Source organism: Myxine glutinosa, chromosome 1, assembly GCF_964187855.1.
Source record: "Myxine glutinosa chromosome 1, kmMyxGlut1.1, whole genome shotgun sequence".
Taxonomy (NCBI): Eukaryota; Metazoa; Chordata; class Myxini; order Myxiniformes; family Myxinidae; genus Myxine; species Myxine glutinosa.
The window spans coordinates 201,401,023-201,422,388 of record NC_136261.1 but is presented as its reverse complement, the minus strand read 5'-3'; the positions used below and the strand labels follow the sequence as shown (position 1 = coordinate 201,422,388).

The 21,366-nt window shown below is 44.0% G+C and overlaps 1 protein-coding gene across 1 annotated transcript in view; it reads right to left on the bottom strand.

Moving 5' to 3' along the window:
• LOC137413110 (amyloid-beta precursor protein) overlaps positions 1-21,366 on the bottom strand; it is a 132,494-nt gene that overhangs the window by 85,271 nt on the left and 25,857 nt on the right. The window contains exon 2 of the mRNA XM_078782453.1: positions 1,251-1,400. Within this exon, the coding sequence (XP_078638579.1) occupies positions 1,251-1,400 (150 nt within the window). The remainder of the gene's footprint in view (positions 1-1,250; positions 1,401-21,366) is intronic.

Below are 21,366 nucleotides of genomic sequence, written 5' to 3'. Positions count from 1 at the left end.
ACTATATCTATATCTAAAATTATATCCCCCCCTCTATTTACATGAAATGGTTTGGTCCATGAAATGTTTTGGTCCATTCGCAACGCCAAAGCGAACGGCGAACGCTTTACATGAAATGGTTTGGTCCATGAAATGTTTTGGTCCATTCGCAACGCCAAAGCGAACGGCGAACGGCTTGCGAGTACAGTGACAATCCCCCCGGGGTCCCCCCCTCTATTTATATCCCCCCTCTATCGAGAAATTATTATTTTCTCCGGAAGAAATCGAATTACGTACCGTAATGGCGCACGCGCTGGGCTCAGCATCACCTCGCTCTCACATCGGCCACGCCTACGCAATAACGCGTTCTGTGATTGGATGCCGGAAGTGCAGTCCTCACTGTCCGGAAGGTCGTATATCGCAGTTACGATGAATCGCAAATTCGTTTTTATTAGTTTTAAAACATAGTTTAACGCCAACATAGCGCCAACATAGTTTGCAAACGTGAAATAAATGAATACGCTCTCAAATGTGCCATCCGAGGCAGAGTGTGTTCGCCACGTTCGGCACACGCGATAGCTCGCTGCTCTGATTGGTTGAATCGTTTTTTGGACATAGCTCGGTAAGTAATTGTCCGATTAATATGAAACCTTGAAAAGGCACATCCTCGGGTCCCCAGCAATATACCTGGCAAGTTTCAAGTATATCGGACCCGTGGTTGTCGAGAAACAGCGGTCACAGACAAACAAACGTACAAACGTACAAACAAACAAACACACAGAGATTACTGGAATTATAGATAGATAAATAACATTAATGAATTAACATTAACAGAAATAACACTCACGTCCATACATTATATGTAATCAGTTGAAGAAGCATGTTGCGTCGCAAAACAATGGACAAGACCAGAACTGAAAGACAAAAAGACGCTAGTGCATGCGTATAATTTAATGACTGGTCGAATTTGGTAGCGCATATTGCAACGGATATCCTCATGATTCTACACGTCGCAGCTGGTGACCACACTGTGGTCATTTTTCTCTTGTTGTTCTGTGAAGACAACTTTCTACATTTGTTTTGTTTCAAACCAAGGGGCTGGTTGTTCTGCTTTTGTTTTTCTTTGTGTAGCCCCCACCTCGAGTGGCCCAAGGCTTTGTGGCGGGCAATATCCCATTAAAAAAAAAAAAACATGAACACATGTCCATGTTTCCTTGGCAGTCGTACTGTAAAGTTATGCAGACATGGCTGAGTGTCATTTTTGCATTTACCTTCTGACAGTAGCTCTGTACATCAGCTGGAGTGCGCAAGCAGCTTGTAGTGCCATTTGGGTCTTGAATCCACCCACCCGTCTCTTCGTCCAGATGCATGTTCGGCTTACCACAAAACATGGCCACGTGGGGGAAGTAAAGTTTGTCGTTCTGCAAACAAGGTTGTACCGAAGACAAGAAAATGTTATCAAAACATAAGTGGATAAATATCCATTATCAAGGCAGCACGAAACAACAAGGACTATAGATTGTTAGTTATTTTTGCAAATGTACTCATATCCCTGCCAAGTTGCCAAAGCACGAGACCTGTTGTGTGCACACACCTCCATTAAATGAAAAACTCTCAACCTCACTTTCCAGGTGTCTTAATTTTACTTTAAGCTTTTCAGCAAGGTTTAGCCTCACGTCCTCCATATACACATTTTTAAGTTGCAACGAGCCAATAAGTTGGTTGTCATTATGCCGCATGAGAAACGGTCATTTTTGGTTTGAAGAGGTGTGTGGCAAAAAGATGAAAAGAAATGGTGTGAATATTTTTGAAAATGATCGACGAGTCACACTGTGGCAATAGACACTGGCCATCTCGGCCATCTTCCCTCACACATGCTCGTCAGTCTTCGTAAAAATAGGACCGTGGGTCCTGAAGCTCACCTGGATCAGGAGCAACAGTCACTCAAACCCCCCCCACAGACCCTGATATTTTTAATGCCGTGACTTTGGTACATCATGGGTGATGAAGGTTGTGAAAACGTTTCATCGAAATCGTGTGTGTAGGTTCAGAGGAAAAAGCAAATTCCTATTTTGGGGATCAAACCTGGATCCACTTTAACCCCCGGTAGATCCCTTTAGACTCTGAATATTTTCATGTCGTGAACAAACTTGAGTTGCACACCAAATATAATTTGTGCCAAGTTTGGACACAATCCCATCAGCAGTTTCGGAGAAGCCGCAAGTGTTTAAGGACCGAAAACGTGCCATCCCATAAGATCCCCGGAATTATGTTCCAGGTGAGCTAAAAAGAAGGAAAGTCTCCATCTGTGGACTTGTATGTCAGGTTCCTGATATGTCAGGTAAACATGGGTTGACTGACTTCCACAAAAAATTTTGTGTGCTTGGTTGGGATAACCAGGGTAAGGTCAGGGGCCTCGTTGCATAAAATCCCCTTGTCCTTCAGGAAAGATTTACCTTAAGGTACACTGCGATTTCTTAGCGAAGGATTTCCTGAAGGGCTGTTGCATAAACAACTCTTAATAAATCCACAAGTAAGGATTTCCTTAGGGTTGAGAAAATCCTTAAGAGGCGTTGCTATGCTGGGCAACCAAACAGAATAGAGACATGAAGAGGCATCCGAAAGCAAGAACACAAAATGAACACGCGATTTAAAATGGTGCTTGTTGTATTAGTCAGGTTCACTATGTTAACAAATATAATTTCGGTCAACATTTTGGGAGATTAGCAAACCTGTACATTTTTGGAATATTCAGAGCATGGAGAATCCGAACATCAATGTCGGCATTTGCACAGACAGATTTTGGATTTTCAAAATGGCCACCATAAAATACATATTTTCCGCTATCTCGGCTTCTAGTCAACCTAGAATCTTAATTAAATATGCTAATCCTATGTTTTCTGGGTCAAGGAATCCAATAAAGGCCTCAAAATAGTGCTCAGGTTTATAGAAAAACAACAAACAAAGGTAATTGAAAACCATCGTCTTTATATTTGTGATATAACTATTACTTTATACATGATATTGCAAGTCCTTTGAAGTTATAGGTATGGGTTTATAAAGCAGGAAAGCAGCCTTGTTGGTATCAGATTGAACTACAAGTCCTATAAACAGGATCTACTAGGTCTATACCGTTCAGGAATATGCTTTTACAGATCTTCATCACTATCCTGAGTGTCATTTTCGCAAAGGTGTCTACGCAAATGCCAACATTAATTTTTGGATTCCTCATGCTCTGAATATTCCAAAAATGTATAGTTTTGCTAATCTCCAAAAATTTTGAACGAAATAAAACAGTAAACCTGACTATATGCTGCATGAGGCTTCGTGCTTCCGGATGAATAAAACGATTCTTGTGTAAAATTAATTTGATTCTCATTGAGCAATTTATTACCTCCGCAGCCAAAGGTCGATGGAGGTTATGCTTTCACCCCTGTCTGTTTGTTCAACTACTGGTTGAACCATCAGCAGACCATCAACACTTCCAGTACCCCTCCCATTGGTGGTGTGATGCACGTCAACGAGGAATGGGAATGTACCAACATGCATGGACGCAGCTTCATGGGCTCGGAATGGAATGAGAATGTCTCTGCTTTCAGCAGAAAACGGGCACGTTGCAACAATTGTGGAAACACCCACCCGATTGGGAGGAAAAGAGGCGTTGAGGGGGGGGGGGGGTGGTCAGGGAGGGTCGCTGCCTTGTGGCCCGGGGTCCGGGGTCCGTTGAGGGGCATGAGCTTTTCCCGTAATTTTTTTTGACAGTACAGTGAAACTCCTTATTGGCTCATCCTCTTTGTCCAAAGAAATAATTAACCATTTGCTCACGTATTTTTATTGCCAATCCGATGGAGAAAGTGTTCAACAGTCGAGGATGCGAATTGACTCGATCGGTCCAAACGTCCCGCTATCCTTTATTTTCAATCATACGGGTAAATAAAAGTGACCATTTATTTTTCTCAGTAAAATATTCAGGTAAATGACACGGATAAATAATAATTTAGGCCCTGTGTGCATTTATTATATACTGTATAAGGTTTCAGGCCATATGGCTGGAGCATTCCATGAAACTTTGGGCAATTGGACTGCACTGTATATGTTCCGTAGCCATAGGTCCAGTGGTCCGACTTTTAATACAAATTTATGAGTGATACCAATAAAAAGTGGGTTTCTATTGGTATCAATAATAAATTGGTTAGCAAGTTTGTGAGCCTACCTTCTTGTTAAATCATCTTTTTGGGGGAGGGAGGGAGCAGGGGGAGTCTCGCTAGATAGTAGCAAGCCGTTCGTTTCTCGGTGCGAAAACCATTTTTCCAATAACTGCTCATTATCCAGCCAACCAGGCCACTCGGTAATCTTTCGGCAATATGCAAGGTGAGGAGGTGGTTCACCAAGAAGTCACATTACAACACCATAGCTTATAGCATAAAAGCTGACAAAATGACTTTTTATTATTCAACAATATTTCCACATTACATCACACAATAGTGTATGAAATTCAGCCTAAAGCGCTCAGTTATTCTCACTACATGAGAAGCACTTCCCTATTCATAATCATACTTTATCATCCTTTGTACAAATTCCTTCGGCAGTTCTCTGCACCAACAGTAAACCAACCTTGCATCAGATGTTGTCTGAAAAATGCATTCAGGTTGCTGTATTTTCATGTATTTATTATTGCCAGAAAAGAGGTCCAAGACAAGAATGAGCAAGGTAGCTCTGACAGTGGGCCAAACATCAAGGGATTCTACTTTTTTTAACAGTACAGTGAAAGTACAGTGGGACTTTGCACAGTACAGTGGGACACCCCAATTCCACTTTTTTGAAATACCAACTTCTGTCCTGCAAGTCCTTGGTGTCCTTGGGTTTTATACTTCTCCCTCCCTCCCCCCCCCCCCCCCCCCCCCTTCCCACGCCTCCTCCCCCCAAGCCCTCTCCCTTCCACACATCTCCCTGCTCTCAAATGTTGTGTTTGTGTGCTTCCCCTTCTCTCCCCATCTTGTTTTCCGCTCCCTCTTTTTATATATTTTGTTTGTCTGGTTGATTTGTTTGTGAAGTAAATGTTAGCTCTTTCACGAGCCTCGATTCAGTATACAAAAAAAAAAAAAAAAAAGGTGATGAACGAACTGAAGAAGAGGGAAAAGGAGATGAAAACCCGAAATTAGCAAGATGGTTAGGTTGGGAAGATCAATGGGGGCAATATCGTAATGAAGCTCTTGGAACAGAATTGGGGATGATTAGAGATGGTGGTGTACTACTTCCTTGAAGCCCTGAAGGGACAGAACAACCGATCCGGAAGGTAGTTCCATAGACGGGAGATGATGATGATGATGATGATGATTGACTCCTTCTTGCATCTTTAGATACATATGGCTGCCAAAGCAGTTTCCTAGGCTATTGGGCACAATCCTGGACAGGTCGCCACTCTGACGCATGACACTCGAATGGCTCATTCATCCAAGTAACTGGTACTCATTTTGCCGACCTCGGAAGGATGACAGGTTGAGTCAACCCACCTGGTGTTAATTCAATGGAATGACAAGGGCTTGAACTCCAGACCTTGCAATATTAAACCATCGACTGAACCGTTAAGCCAACACCAGGCTTATAGATGGAAGAAGCGAAAAAGAAAAGACCTAAGGTTTGCAGTTACCCTGAATTTGGAGGTCAACACAGAAGGGAAGAATGGAAGATGGGTTATTTTACTGGATGGATGATGGATGGGTTATTTTACTGGAAGAAGATAGGAGATGGTGGTGAACAGCCATTGTAAAGACCTGACCTGGAGGGAGGAGTGGGATTGAAGAGTGTGAGAGTTTGTTCCAGAGGTGGGAAAAAAGAGGAATGAAAGATGGAAGGTGAGCGGAAAGTCTCGATTTTGGCAGTTTAACCAGAAGAGGGTTGCTGAAAGATATTGTCCACCCTGCAAGAATATTTGGGGGGTGTGGGGGGGAGGAGCAGAGTACAGACAGAGCAGGGGGAGCTCGGCCCGAGAGGAGTCGGTAGAAGACAAACACCACCAAGCTGCCTGCGGTGAGAGAGTGAAAGGCCCTCAAAATCAGCTTCATCACAGAGATACCAATGATTCAAAGAGCCTTGGTTTCTACAGCATGAAGCCGAGCTAGGTGTGAAGCAGGATCACCAGCCCAGAGGGGAGAGCAGTACTCCATCAAGCTGCGGACGAAAGCTTTGTATGTGGTGAGGAGCTCAGGAGTGCCCAGAAAGGACTTTGCATAATGGAGGATGCCCAGACAGTGACTGACTTTGGAGGCCAACTTGGAAATGTTGTTTTCCCAGGAAAGATCATGAACCATCAGCAAAGGCATGAAAGGCAGATAGTGAGACCCAAAAGCTTGAGTGACTGGAGAGGATTGTTGAGAGAAAGTAGATGGATGGGCTTTCCAAACGGTCTTTTCGGAGAGACATAGTGAGTGTGAGATTTGCTAGGATTGAAAGACACTAGGGCATGCCCGTACTATATCTATATCTAAAATTATATCCCCCCCCTCTATTTACATGAAATGGTTTGGTCCAAAGCGAACGGCTTGCGAGTGGTGACAATCCCCCCCCTCTATTTACATGCAATGGTTTGGTCCAAAGCGAACGGCTTCCGGAGTTTGGTAAAGAAATCGCCATCGCGTGCACAAACGCGCAGGAAAGCGAATGAAACGCAAATTCGTTTTTATTAGTTGTAAAACATAGTTTAACGCCAACATAGTTTGCAAACGTGAAATAAATGAATACGCTCTCAAATGTGCCATCCGAGGCAGAGTGTGCCCGCCACGTTCGGCACACGCGATCGTTCGCTGCTCTCTGATTGGTTGAATCGTTTTTTGGACATAGCTCGGTAAGTAATTGTCCGATTAATATGAAACCTTGAAAAGGCACATCCTCGGGTCCCCAGCAATATACCTGGCAAGTTAAAAGTATATCGGACCCGTGGTTGTCGAGAAACAGCGGTCACAGACAAACGTACAGACAGACAGAGATTACTGGAATTATAGATAGATGTTCCACGTATTTGACCAGTCTGATTTTATCCAGGTCTGCAGAGAGTGAAGAGCCTGCTGCCTGCCGATCTGAGGGTTGAGATATGGAACGGCAGAGAGTGGGGTCATCAGCAAAGAGATAGAGGATTTTCCAGAGAGTCGTTGAGATTATTGATGAAGACTACAAAAAGCACAGGGCCCAGAACACAGCCTTGAGGAACTCCAGCTTAGACAGGAAGAGGAGATGAGAGAATTCCATTTAGAGCCATACGTTGACTATGACAGGAGAGGAAGACCTCAAGCCATGCGTGGAGATTTCCATGGATATCACAAGAGGAGAGTTTTGTGAGCAGAGCGTGGTGCCAGACCATATCGAAGGCACGAGATATGTCAAGGGAGACGGCTCTGATTTCCTGTTTGGAATTCAGGACCTCCATCCATTGCCGAGATACCAGAAGCAGCATGTCCAGAGTAGAGTGACCTCGTCTGAATCCAAATTGATGATCCGAGATAAAGCCATTGGAGAATAGGAAGGATTTAATGTCAGAAGCCAGGATGGATTCCATAAACTCACTGATTGAGAGCAGGCTGGTTGGTCTGAAGTTGCAAAGATCTGTTTTTGCACCTTTTTGTGTAAAGCGGTAATGTTGGCTCATTTCCAAACAGATGGCAGATGACCTTCAACAAAAGAGGGCGAAGAATAGAGAGAGAGAGGGTGAAAAGAGCGGCAGAGCAGGATTTTAAGACCTGTGGACAGATGCCATCTGGTCCATTTGCAGAATCAGATTCGAGATTTGACAGAAAATTCACCACTTTGTCAGGAGAGAAGGACACAGTCAAGGAGCAGCTGGGTGCGACTGGGTAAGGTGGGTAAAGAGAGCGATTGGTTTGGGATACAAGATTTTGAGGCAAACACAGAGTTGAGGAATTCGGCTTTGTCACGTGCGGTGTCAGCTGTGTAGCCATTTGAGGTAAGGGAGGGGATGGAGGAGGAACAAACACCAGAAACAGATTTGACCAGACACCACCAGCATTTGGAGGTCCATAGACAAGTTCGAGAGTTCAGTCTTGAGAGTAGAGATATTGTTTCAAATATCTCTGTACTCTCAATACTAGAGTAGCTCATGGTGGTTGAGTATGCACTTTATTGTACAGACCTAAACTCTTCAGGAATCCACTAATTGAAGGTCCAGGAACAATATTTGGTTGGTAACACATTTGCCACTGACGGCGAAATAGCTGAAATGGCCACACCCCTTTTTGGGCCACGCCCCCTTTTTGCCGTGACTGTATCTACAGAACCGTTGGACCTAGGAGGTTGCCCGACCACTCAAAATTTGCGCAATGGCCACATTATGGGGGGTCAGTAATACATTTTCATATCCAAAAGTCAATGGTTTTTAAGATAATTGCCAAAAACCGATTTCAACATGTTACGAACTACAATATTATTCGTAATTGTTCCTGTTCCTATTGTTCAATTACTTGATTCCTGAAGAGTCTAGACTAGACTAGAGTCTAGACTAGAGTCAAGACTAGAGTCTAGACTAGAGTCTAGACTAGAATTTAGTCTAGAGTCTAGACTAGAGTCTAGACATGGCTAGAAATTCCGGTCATGGGTGTTTTGTCGTTGAGCCTGCAATCCAGCTGTTGAAGCCAGATCAGTTTGGTAACATATTCCTTGGAATGGGACCTTTTCACATGGAGAAGATTGTCATCGCTTGCCTTGGGAAGTTTTTAGGCTGTATCGGTATTGATCTGGCTTTGATTGAGACTGAAGCCTTTGGCAAGCTCGTTGTAGAGAATAGTGTCATGACTGGAGGTCACTATTGCAAAGGCAAGGAGGGAATGAGTCTTGTATCAGAGGTGATGACAGTTCTTATGTTTGAGAAGTTTCAACCTGACCAGGACAGTACTAGTTGTGAATTAGACCAGCAAATAGAGACCATGGAAACTAAGATGCAGCAGGCTTTAGATAGTGACCATACAGAGTTCAGAGAGATTTGGGAAGAAAGCAAGATCTTACATGCAGACTTGAAGAAGTATTTCACCGAATGGAAAGAAACGGCCTGTAATGAGAATGTGAGGTACTGGAGCTTGTTTCTGGATGAGCTGTATCCTATCCTGAGAGATCTTACACACTCTATTCGGCAAGGCGATTGGCATCTTTTCGTTTCAGCTGTGCGGAGGTGCATGCCTTTGTTCTTCGGGTTTGGCCGGACAAACTATAGCAGATGGGGTACGCTGTTCCTTGAAGATTGCCTGGACCTACAAAGGAAGTTCCCGGGTATCTACAGATGCTTTACAGATGGTGGATGGGTGATGTACCACACTACCCGACAAGGCAGTGCAGTAGGATTTGACATGGCACTCGAGAAGTGTTACAATAAACCCGCCAAGGTTGCTGGAGGTATCATTGGGATGACCAGACAGAAAGAAGCAGTAGCCTTATGGAATCTCCTAAAGCATGAGAAAGATCTTCATGTGGCACAGCTGCTGGAATGGTGCAACTTGGGAGACAAAGATGACAGTGAGCTGAGCCTACACCATGAGTTCAATCCAAGTTCTACGAAGATTGGCCATGTTCGTGCAAAGGCCCTTCTGGATTACATAAAATCCATCAACAATCCGTTCGACGCTGGAATCAGACTTCAGAACATCTCTACTGGAGCTGACATTCCCCAGGAGGTTGTCGACGGATTACTTGAATGCCTGGAAATTGGTGAGAAGAGTTATGAAGAGTTTGTTGAGACCAGATTTCAGGATAAGGAGAAGCACCTACATGATACAATCCCTACCAACCGCAAGACTGTTTTCGTGAAACGTACTTCTACTCCGTTCACAGCGAAGAAATCGATGGCGAAAAAGGATGCAGCGGAAACGGTTAGGTACATTGACTATGCTAGAGAAAGAGGGTACAGCATGCTAGAACTCCTGAAGTATGAATTGACCAGCACATCCCAGTTCCTCACCACTGAATGTAAAGATGGCATCAAATTGAAGAAGCCCGATAAAGCCTCCTTAGCCAGGGAACTTGTCAGTCGCCTTCCACAGGAGACGAGGAATGTAAAGAGTGACGCTCAGATGACAATAGTGGACTTCATGGCACTTGTGCGTAAACTACCGATGAAAAAGATGGGCCTTCACACATTCGGGGAATTGGCTGAGAGTCTTTCCAACAGGATTCTTGCTACAGGCTCCGTGTCCACAAGAATAGACATTATTTTTGATGTTTATCAAAAATCATCAATCAAGCAAATGGAACGGGCACAGCGAAGTTCCTCAGAACAAATCACAATCACCATTGGGTCTGACAATCAGAAACTCCCTGTCGATCTTGATATGTTCTGGAGCTCAATGTTGAACAAAGTTCGGTTGCAGGAGTATGTCTTCAAGTGGATGCTGCAGAATGTCGAGTCGGACAAGGAAATATTCTTTGGAGGAGTATATGGGGGTGAATGCAGGAAACTGTTAGCTGGCACTGAAACACAGATCGCAGAGCTCTCAAGCAACCAAGAAGAAGCCGACGACAGAATCATGTTCCATATTAATGATGGTGTTGTGAAACACGGGGTTCAATCAGTCTTGGTCGACTCGCCTGACACAGATGTCTTTGTCAACCTCATCTTCCACTTCAACACAACCTGACAACTACAAAAGCTGTACGTGAAGCTTGGTAACCGGAAAACAAAGAAAACTGTACCAGTCCACATGTTGGTTGATCAACTGGACAACGGTTTGGTGTCGTGTCTCCCAGCCATTCATGCTCTCAGCGGTTGCGACAGTACCAGCAAGGTGGGTCCAAAGCTGTCTGGCCTGAAAGCATCCATCGATCTCTCCCTACTGGAAGGGTTTGGTGTAGAAGAACTGTCACCACAGATAACAAGCAATGCTGAAAAGTTCCTTGTGTCTGGATTAAAGAAGACCGACTGTTCCACTTTCGATGAATATCGATGGGAGCAGTACCACAACTCCAAGAAAGAACTGGACTTCAACCAGCTTGTGTGCTGTTCATCAACGCTACGAGAACACATAAAGCGAGCATTTCTTCAGTGTAAGATGTGGTTGCAAGCCCCAACTCCTGCCGTCACCAAACCAGATCCACTCCAGTATGGGTATGAAGCAACGGACGTTGGCATAACACCAGTGATACTGCCAGTATCGTGCAGGCCCGATGACCTGCCTCCTCCATGCAAATGCCCAAGAGCATGTATGAGTACCAAAACGTGCACTTGCAGAGACAGGAACATTAAATGTGTCACGTTTTGTGGCTGTAGTAAAGGCGAAAAGTGTAGAAATCCAAATAAGTAAATTCCAAAATAGGATGATGCAAAAGGTATAAGTGTCATATAATGTTGTGGCCTTGGTGGTATCATACAATTGTAGTTCGTAACATGTTGAAATCGGTTTTTGGCAATTATCTTAAAAACCATTGACTTTTGGATATGAAAATGTATTACTGACCCCCCATAATGTGGCCATTGCGCAAATTTTGAGTGGTCGGGCAACCTCCGAGGTCCAACGGTTCTGTAGATACAGTCACGGCAAAAAAGGGGGCGTGGCCCAAAAAGGGGTATGGCCATTTCAGCTATTTCGCCGTCAGTGGCAAATGTGTTACCAACCAAATATTGTTCCTGGACCTTCAATTAGTGGATTCCTGAAGAGTTTAGGTCTGTACAATAAAGTGCATACTCAACCACCATGAGCTACTAGAGTACAAGGAAAAGGTAAGTTGTTTCAAGGCAACTGCCTCATGAGATAAATCTGTGCTTTGATTATTTTGTTACCAATTCATACGAGAAGATACTGCCTACTCACCAAATGGGTCTTTCCATCTTGATATTCTAGATAAGGGAAGTAAAATTGTTTGGTTTTGATTTTTCATTTTAAAATAACCGGGCATGACAACATTCCGACAATGGCACGGCGCAATTGAAAAGGGAGTCACTAACAGTCACCACAACTTCCCTCACACCATTAATAAGTTAATAATAGGCGACACGCTCGGCAAAGCACTTGCATGGTGAAAGCTGTAATGAGAATCTATTGCTTGCCCCAGCCCAATCAAAATAAACTGGAATGTTTGTAGCTTGCATGAATAAATTGCATCTTCTTCATTCGTCTGCTGCCCAAGGCTGCAGAGTAGCATCACTGGATGAGGGCACGGCTGTGCCGCTGATGTAATTTGGCCATGGTGCCAGCAATGGCTCGCTCACTTTTCGCAAAGGAAACCGTGGGATCTTTAGCATCCACCAACTAATGCTGGCAGACCTAACGCCCATTTGATTGACTACATTTGAGGGACGACACACACTGATGAACTACCCAGCTTGTTTAATACCAGAATGGCAATTTATAGTTTGATCGGGATTCAAACTTCAACTAGGCAGCTTAGAAGCGAGTGTACATACCTCTAAGGCCATCCTGCCAGCCCCAATAAATTGTGTATGACATGATAAAAGTGTCCACATGCATCAAATGATAATTATTTTACAAATTGGTAATCACAGAAGATATCAGCAAAACCTTGTAAATATTTTCCAAGTGTTTGCGCATTATTATTTCACAGCCAAACCATAGAAACCATAACGTTTGTGCCATAGTGTGTTTGAAACATAGAAACCATAGTGGTTGTGCGTTATTATTTCATGGCATCTAGACCCACGCATTTTGGGTCCACCATCGACATGGTTTTAAGCTACCCCACACGTTGGCCTTGAAGGCTGTTTTGAGGCCACCAAAGACCGCTATTAAGTGTATAATATTGGGATGCAGGGTCTGGCAGTGCTGTCGCCGGCCCGCAAGGAAAAGGTAACCACCATGAGGCCAATGTTCTTAGCTTTTCAATGGCTTTTCAAAATCCATAGCTTGTCAATGTCCAACACGTCCTCAACAAACCACCGGGAAACGTTCACCCAGCCTGTCAGCACCGGGTAGCCCCTGATAGTTTTCAATAATTCTTGTTTCTTTATGACCACACGTGTTTTCTCAGCTGCATTATAACTACTTTAGACTATAAGTGCGACAACAATGACAAATAATATTATGAACCACACTTAAGCATTTCACATAATTGTTTCCAAGAAACGTGGTGCAAGACAGCACAAGCTCTATTTTCAATATACAGTGCACATTATTTTAGAGTGGGAAAATTAAATGGAATTGAACAAAATCGACAACAATTCTTTTCTCGGTCTTAAAGTCACAAGCTGAGTGCCTAAATGTCAAATGGTTTTAAAAGGACTTGGATTACACAATACAGACTTACAATGGCAATGGCCGTTGCTAGGTAGTGAGCCAGGTAATGGGGTATGGTTCTGAAGCACAGGAGTGCAAAGGGTGGTGGATAAAAATAGAAACATTACATCCATGTGTACAGAGATAAAATAATGCCTCTGGCGACGTCGTCGGTGGAGGAGGAACAAAAACATGACTCTGTGGGACAACGAATGTTCCAAAAAAAAAAGGGAAAGTCTTGTCGTACAACAACAACAACAACATGCATTTTAAGGCCATGTTCCCTGCTAGAGTGGGGGTTAGCCTTGCGGTCCCCAAGACAATCTTCTCCATTTTGCCCTATTTTCTGCATCTCTCCTTGTTAACCCCCTTGCCCGCATTTCTTCTTCCACCATCTTTAGCCAAGTCTTTCTCGGTCTTCCCCGTCCCTCTACTTCCTTCTACATTAACTTCCATCACTCTTCTCAACCAGTCACTTTCATCCTTCCTCAATACATGACCAAACCATCTCAACCTGTTCCTCTTCACAGCATCAATCACAGGCAATATTCCCATCATCTTTCCCAATTCATCATTTGTCTTCCTCTCTCTCAACGATACTCCGCACATCCATCGAACCATTCGCATTTCCACCCTTTCCAGCCTTTGTTGCTGCTCTACGTTCATTACCCATGTCTCGCTCCCATAAATCATAACACTTCTCACACATGCAGCATACACCTTTCCCTTCAGCTTCAGCGACACTCTCCTCCTCATCAGCACGCCACTCAGTTCCCGAAACTTCTTCCATGCACATCTCACTCGAGCAACCATTGCCGAGTCTGATCCACCTTCTCCATTCAGCATGTCTCCGAGGTAGCAAAATGTTTTCACACCTTCCAGCTTCACGCCGTCTCCAAGATCCAACTCAACATTTCCTCCATCTGCAGCTCCCTCTGTGCACACCTTACATTTGAATGTAGCTGCCACACTGGTTAATGACCCTCTCAGACCACTACATTTTTGATGAACCCGCTCAGCACACATTGTACATTGAATGGAGTTCACTCCGACACCCTTCCGACACACAGCACACGGCCACTTCCCAGTTCTTTCCACCTCACCACATGCTTTACCACTTGCCATCACCTTTGTCTTTCCGATATTCACCTTCAGACCTTTTGTCTCCATACATTCCTTCCACTTGTTCATCTTTTCCTTCAGTCCATCCATACTTTCCGCAATCAACACCAGATCATCTGCATACAACTCCCACGGTAAACCCTCCTTTACGGTCTGAGCCAGCACCTCCATCACAGCTACAAATAGTAGTGGACTTAGTACCGACCCCTGATGCACTCCCACCTTCACCTCAAACTCACCACTGTTCCCGTCCTTCGTCCTTACAGCTGTGCGTGCTCTTTTGTACATTGCCATCACTACTCTGATCAACCATTCCTCCACTCCTAACTTCCTCAATGCCCATGTCAATACTTTGCGTGGCACCCTATCGAATGCTTTCTCCAGATCAACAAACCCAAAAAACAACTTCTTCCTCTTATCCATGTACTTCTCCTGCAACTGCCTCACAATGAAAAGCGCATCTGTCGTTCCTCTTCCTGGCATAAATCCAAACTGCATTTCGTCGATCTTCACTTTCTTCCTTATCCTCCTCTCCAACACCCTTTCCAATACCTTCATTCCATGCTCCAATAACTTTATCACTCGGTACGAGCCACACTCCAGAGGGTCACCTTTCCCCTTGTATAGAGGGACGAGGGTACTCAGTTCCCAATCCACTGGAATGCGGCCTTCTTTCACCACCAAATTACAGATCTCTGTCATTCTCTTCACACCCCAACTTCCTGCTGCCTTCAACATATCTCCCACAACTCCCGTCGGCCCTCCCGCTTTTCCACTCTTCATTGCTTTTATCGCTTCCTCAACTTCCTTCTCAGTTATCTTCTCTGCCGGTCCTAAAACTGGGTTACTCTCTATGTTGCCATCCCATTCATTCTCTGTATTCAACAGCATTTCCATATATCTTTTCCATCTTCCTTTAATTCCATCTGGGTCGACAACGATTTGTCCCACTTCATCCTTCAAGCAACTCACCCCCATCACATCACACCTCTCTTTCGCTATCTGCTTTGCAATCCTGAATACTGCTTTCTGACCCTCTTCCGAATCAAAGCGTTCTCCGAACATTTTCCTACATGCCTCCTGCGCCTTTGCTACCTCTTTCTTTGCAGCCTTCCTGGCTGCCTTATAACTTTCATGCTCTGCTGTTTCTGCTCCCGTACCCTTCGCCTTCTGCCACTCTTTGAACTTCTTCCTCTTCTCGTCAATCCTCTTTCCAACCTCAACATCCCACCACCATGTTTCCGAGTGCCTCGGTGGTCCTTTTGTCCATCCACATACCTCACCAACGGCTCCCAACAGACTAGCTTTCATTGACATCCAACCACTTTCAAGCTCAACCACATCATCCTCTACCCTACTCAGCCTCTCTTTTAATGCCTCCCTTACTGTCACCTCTTTCAGCCTCCACACCTTCATTCTCAGTTGGTACTTCACCCGCCGAGCTCTCCTCGCACCTTTCACCCTTATGTCGCAGACAACCAAGTGGTGCTGTGAAACAGCCTCCTCCCCCGGGATCACCTTTGTGTCCCGGAGGTGCCCCCTATCTCGCCGACGCACCATCAGGTAGTCAACGGTTGTCGTCGACCCAACCAACGGTTGTCTTGTCGTACAAAGGGAATATATAAAGAGTAGCTTAAATGTAAAGATAGAAATAGTAAAAAAAAATTACCTCAGTCAAAGGCTCAATGTTGAAGTCACAAGGGAACACATGCAAATTCAAGTGGTAGGGGAGGGGGTGGAGTGGAAAATATGCATACGAGGCCAAATAGACTGTATTTAATAGACGGGTTTGATAACATGTGTATCTTATGCTCGCTCATACATGATTTGTGGAGTCCTGTAAAAGAGAAAAAAAAAAAAAGAGAAAAAAAAAAGGTTCATAGAAAAGGAAATCAATGGCACAACAGTTGCTATGCATGTAGATTTAGTTGCTTAACATTCGGAACCAAAAAGTCGGGTTTTTCAAGATTTTCAACCATAACTGTACGACTCCCCTCACTTGGGTTCCATTAAATGACAATCAAAAACAATTTGGATGGCGCTCCTGGACTATTAGCCTGATGGGTCATGTTTGACATCTGGTATCGCTGGTCTTGTCTTTGAAGAGGTAGAAGAGGGTTTAAACTTTATTTCAATTTGATATACAGGCCATTACAATGTAAACTGTATGCAGCAAAAGTGCTGTTAGGCTTTACATTTTACAAGAGTAAACACGATGGGTATAACACTTGCATGTCATACAGTGCATTCAGAAAGTATTCAGACCCCTTCACTTTTTTCACATTTTGTTATGTTGCAGCTTTATGCTGAAATCGTTTAAATTCATTTTTTCCCTCATCAATCTACACTCAATACCCCATAATGACAAAGAGAAAACAGGATTTTAGAAACTTTTGCAAATTTATTAAAAAGAAAAAACTGAAATATCACATTGACATAAGTATTCAAACCCTTTGCTATGACACTTGAACTTTAGCTCAGGTGCCTCCCATTTCTCTTGATCATCTTTGAGATGTTTCTACACCTTGATTAGAGTCCAGCTGTGGTAAATTCAATTGATTGGACATGATTTGGAAAGGCACACACCTGTCTATATGAGGTCTCACAGCTGACGATGCATATCAGAGCAAAAACCCAGCCATGAGGTCGAAGGAACTAACTGCAGAGCTCAGAGACAGGATTGTGTCGAGACACAGATCTGGGGAAGCCGACAAAAAAAATTCTGCTGCATTGAAGGTTCCGAAGAGCACAGTGGTCTCCTTCATTCTTAAATGGAAGAAGTTTGGAACAACCAGGACTCTTCCTAGAGCTGGCCGCCCGGCCAAACTGAGCAATCGGGGGAGAAGGGCCTTGGTAAGAGAGGTGACCAAGAACCCGATGGTCACTCTGGCTGAGCTCCAGAGATCCTGTGTGGAGATGGGAGAAACTTCCAGAAGGACAACCATCACTGCAACACTCCACCGATCTGGGCTTTATGGCAGAGTGGCCAGATGGAAGCCAAACAGTTCAATCTTGGTTTCATCAGACCACAGAATCTTGTTTCTCACAGTCTGAGAGTCCTTTAGGTGCTTTTTTGCAAACTCCAAGTGGGCTTTCATGTGTCGTTCACTGAGGAGAGGCTTCCGTCTGGCCACTCTGCCATAAAGCCCAAATCGGTGGAGTGTTGCAGTGATGGTTGTCCTTCTGGAAGTTTCTCCCATCTCCACACAGGATCTCTGGAGCTCAGCCAGTGACCATCAGGTTATTGGTCACCTCTCTTACCAAGGCCCTTCTCCCCCGATTGCTCAGTTTGGCCGGGCGGCCAGCTCTAGAAAGAGTACTGGTTGTTCCAAACTTCTTTCATTTAAGAATTATGGAGGCCACTGTGCTCTTGGGAACCTTCAATGCAGCAGAATTTTTTTGTCGGCTTCCCCAGATCTGTGCCTCGACACAATCCTGTCTCTGAGCTCTGCAGGCAGTTCCTTCGACCTCATGGCTTGGTTTTTGCTCTGATATGCATTGTCAGCTGCGAGACCTTATATAGACAGGTGTGTGCCATTCCAAATCATGTCCAATCAATTGAATTTACCACAGGTGGACTCCAATCAAGGTGTAGAAACATCTCAAAGATGATCAAGAGAAATAGGAGGCACCTGAGCTAAATTTCAAGTGTCGTAGCAAAGGGTATGAATACTTATGGCAATGTGATATTTCAGTTTTTTTCTTTTTAATAAATTTGCAAAACTTTCGAAAATCCTGTTTTCTCTGTCATTATGTGGTATTGAGTGCAGATTGACGAGGGGAAAAAATGAATTTAAACGATTTCAGCATAAGGCTGCAACATTACAAAATGTGAAAAAAGTGAAGGGGTCTGAATACTTTCTGAATGCACTGTTTATTATTGAAACTAGAAACACCCTTGGGGGAGGGGTTGGTGCCCATGACTTGACCCTGGGTACTACCAACCTGTTGCTGTTTAATTATATGATGCACGCATGCAAAAGCATACATACATACATACATACTTTTTTTTAAACATCAGAAGACAGATGGGTGACTGCAAATCAAAAGGACCAATGTGAAATTTACTGGTCAGACGACCAGGTGGAGTTTGGTGGAGAGGTTGGGTGTGTGATAAGGATGAAATTCCTAGATTTTAGTGAACATCCAGTTCCAAATGCTACAATTTATCAAACGATTCTTCACCACTGAGAGATGGGGCTACAAATGGTAGATAGCACAATATCTCAGAGTTATGGACAGATTCGGAAGAAGGTTGATGGATGAGTTGGGGGTCGGTGACTTGCAGATTCGATTTTGGTTCAGGTCTGGATGCAGATCCGGCCTATCAGTGAGATACAAAACGTAAACTGTTCAGCCTGGCAGTGGGATGTGCTCTACTGAGTGCCGATCTAGTTTATCCATTTTTAATCAAAAAAAATAAAAAGTCATGTACAACTAGAAAGGTACCCTGCGATGTTGCGACATCGCGACATCGACCGATATGCCTCCGCCCACATTATTACATCATTATACATACTTGTATCAACTTGACTTGGTTTCCTTCAGCCATTCTTAAGTTATCGCGGTAAGAAAAACCTATTACAGACTCTGACCGTTGACCTCTTGATACCAAAATCTAATCAGTTTATCTTTGCATCACAATACATACATACTTGTACCAACTTTAGTCAAAATCACATCACTGGTTCACAAGTTATCATGGTAACAGGATTTTTACTTAACATGACCTCTGACCTTGATCCCTGTGATCCCAAAATTTAATCCATTCATCTTTATATCATTATACATACTTCATCTAATGAATGAAATGAATTGAATGAATGAATGATTGTTTTAAGGCCATTTTCCCCCGCTAAAGCGGGGGGTTAGCCTTGCGGGCCCCATGACAATCATGGTTCCCTGTTTTGAGGCAATGTTTTTTTTTATGGCTGGATGCCCTTCCTGACGCCAATCCTTAGTCGCCTCTTACAATGTGCAGGGATACGGTCCACCTATTGAAAATCGGGGTACACACACGGATCATTCATCCCAGCAAGCTGGTACTCAATCTAAGTTGAGTTGGATTTAAATCCCTTCAGCCGTTCTCAAGTTAAACATATTAGACTCTGACCTTTGACTTATTGACCCTAAAATGAAATAATTTCACATTTGCATCATAATACCGTACATACGAGTACTTACAGCAACTTTGGTCAAAATCTCACCACTGGTTCACAAGTTATCGCAGTAACAGGATTTAAACCTAACTTGACCTCTGCCCTTTGACCACATGACCCCAAAAAATTTAATCAACTCATCTTTACATCATTATACATATGTTTAACAAGTTAAGATCCCTTCAGCTGTTCTCAAGTTATAAACCTATTACAGACTCTGACCTTTGACTTCTTGACTCCAAAATCAATTCCGTTCATCACTAGCGGCTAGGGTGCCGGCTTAGGATCCAAGAATCCTGGGTTCGAATCCCGGTCGATTGCTGAATTAACGCCAGGGGGGTTGACTCAGCCTGTCATCCTTCCGAGGTCGGCTAATTGAGTACCAGTTCACTGGTAATTCCCTGTTTGTCGTTAAAGGCAGCAAAAAGGGTTGGCGTCAGGAAGGGCATCCGGCCGTAAAACATTGCTTCAAAAAGGGGACCGAAAAACAACAACAACCACGGTTCCCGAAAAAGGCCAACCCCCGCTTTGCGGGGAAAAATGGCCTCTAAAGGTGGTTATTTTTTATGTTATATTGCATCATAACACATATTTGTACAAACTTTGGTCAAAATCCCATCATTGGTTCACAAGTTATCGCAGAAAGAGGATTTTTACCTAACATGACCTCTGACCTTTAACCTATGACCTCATGACCACAAAATCTAATCAGTTCATCTTGATCTTAGAATACATACCTGTACCAAATTTGACTTTGATCCCTTCAGCCGTTCTCAAGTTTTAGCGGAAACGAAAACCTATGCAGGCTTTGAAATAAGCATTGGCCCGGGTGACAAATGCCATCAAAACCTGGTACTAGGTAGCCAATCTGGCCACTTGTCAAAATCGTCGTTGTATTTGATCGTTGCCTATCATTATGCAATCTCAAGGAACTAATCTTGCCAAGGGGATTGCGGGTCATACGGCAACGGTTGTAGTGACTTCATTTGCTCCCCTCACCAGCAGTTCCAAAGGATGGGCGATGTAAATTATCTGTGTAAACATATACTATGTATCGCTGCTTTCAGTGATGGTGGACAAGGGTAATAAGAATGATACTTCAGAACCCTCAATTGTATCACGAGCAAGAGTACTCCCATGTTATTCTCACATTCGCTAAGCCCATGTTGCTTTAGAATTCACTTTACTGCAAAAAACTAAGAGGAATTCCTGTCTTATTGCCTTTTCCCCACCTTGTGAAGGTGTGTGTGTGTGGGTGTGTGTGGGTGTGTGTGGGTGTGTGTGGGTGTGTGTCAGTCAGACAGGCACAGCAAGGTGCTTGGACTAGGTGGGAAGGTGTGCGGGTGAGGACATTGAAGTGGCAAGAGATTTTGAGGATGGAGTCAATATTGTTGTTTCCTGTTGTGGGCAATATATGATGTGCTTCCGTCACCCGTAAGCTTGAGATTGTGGGGGTTGTTGCAGGAGGAGAGATGTTATTTGTGTGGAGGTTTGGGAACGGTGCAGCATGCACTGAGTGCATGCTCAGTAACATAAAAGTGGCGGCATGAGCAGGTGCTGGCAGTGGTAATGCAGATGGTGCAACAAGAGGTGCCGAGATCGAGAAAGAGAAGAGTGGAGAAGGAGACTGATGGGGGAGAGGTGTTGTTTGTCAAAGAGGGCCAAGTGGTAAGAGGTGCAAAGAGGAGGAAAGCAAGAGGGCTGTCAGATGCTTGTGATTGGCAGTTGGTGGCAGCCCTAAAGCCACAATTGGTATTCCCAGAGGAGATCTGTGTGAGAAGGTTGCGGCCTGACATTGTCATCTGGTCAGGTGCAACAAGACAGGTCATCTTAAGGGAAGTGTCTGTACCTTGGGAAGAGAACATGGAGGAGGTGCACGAGAG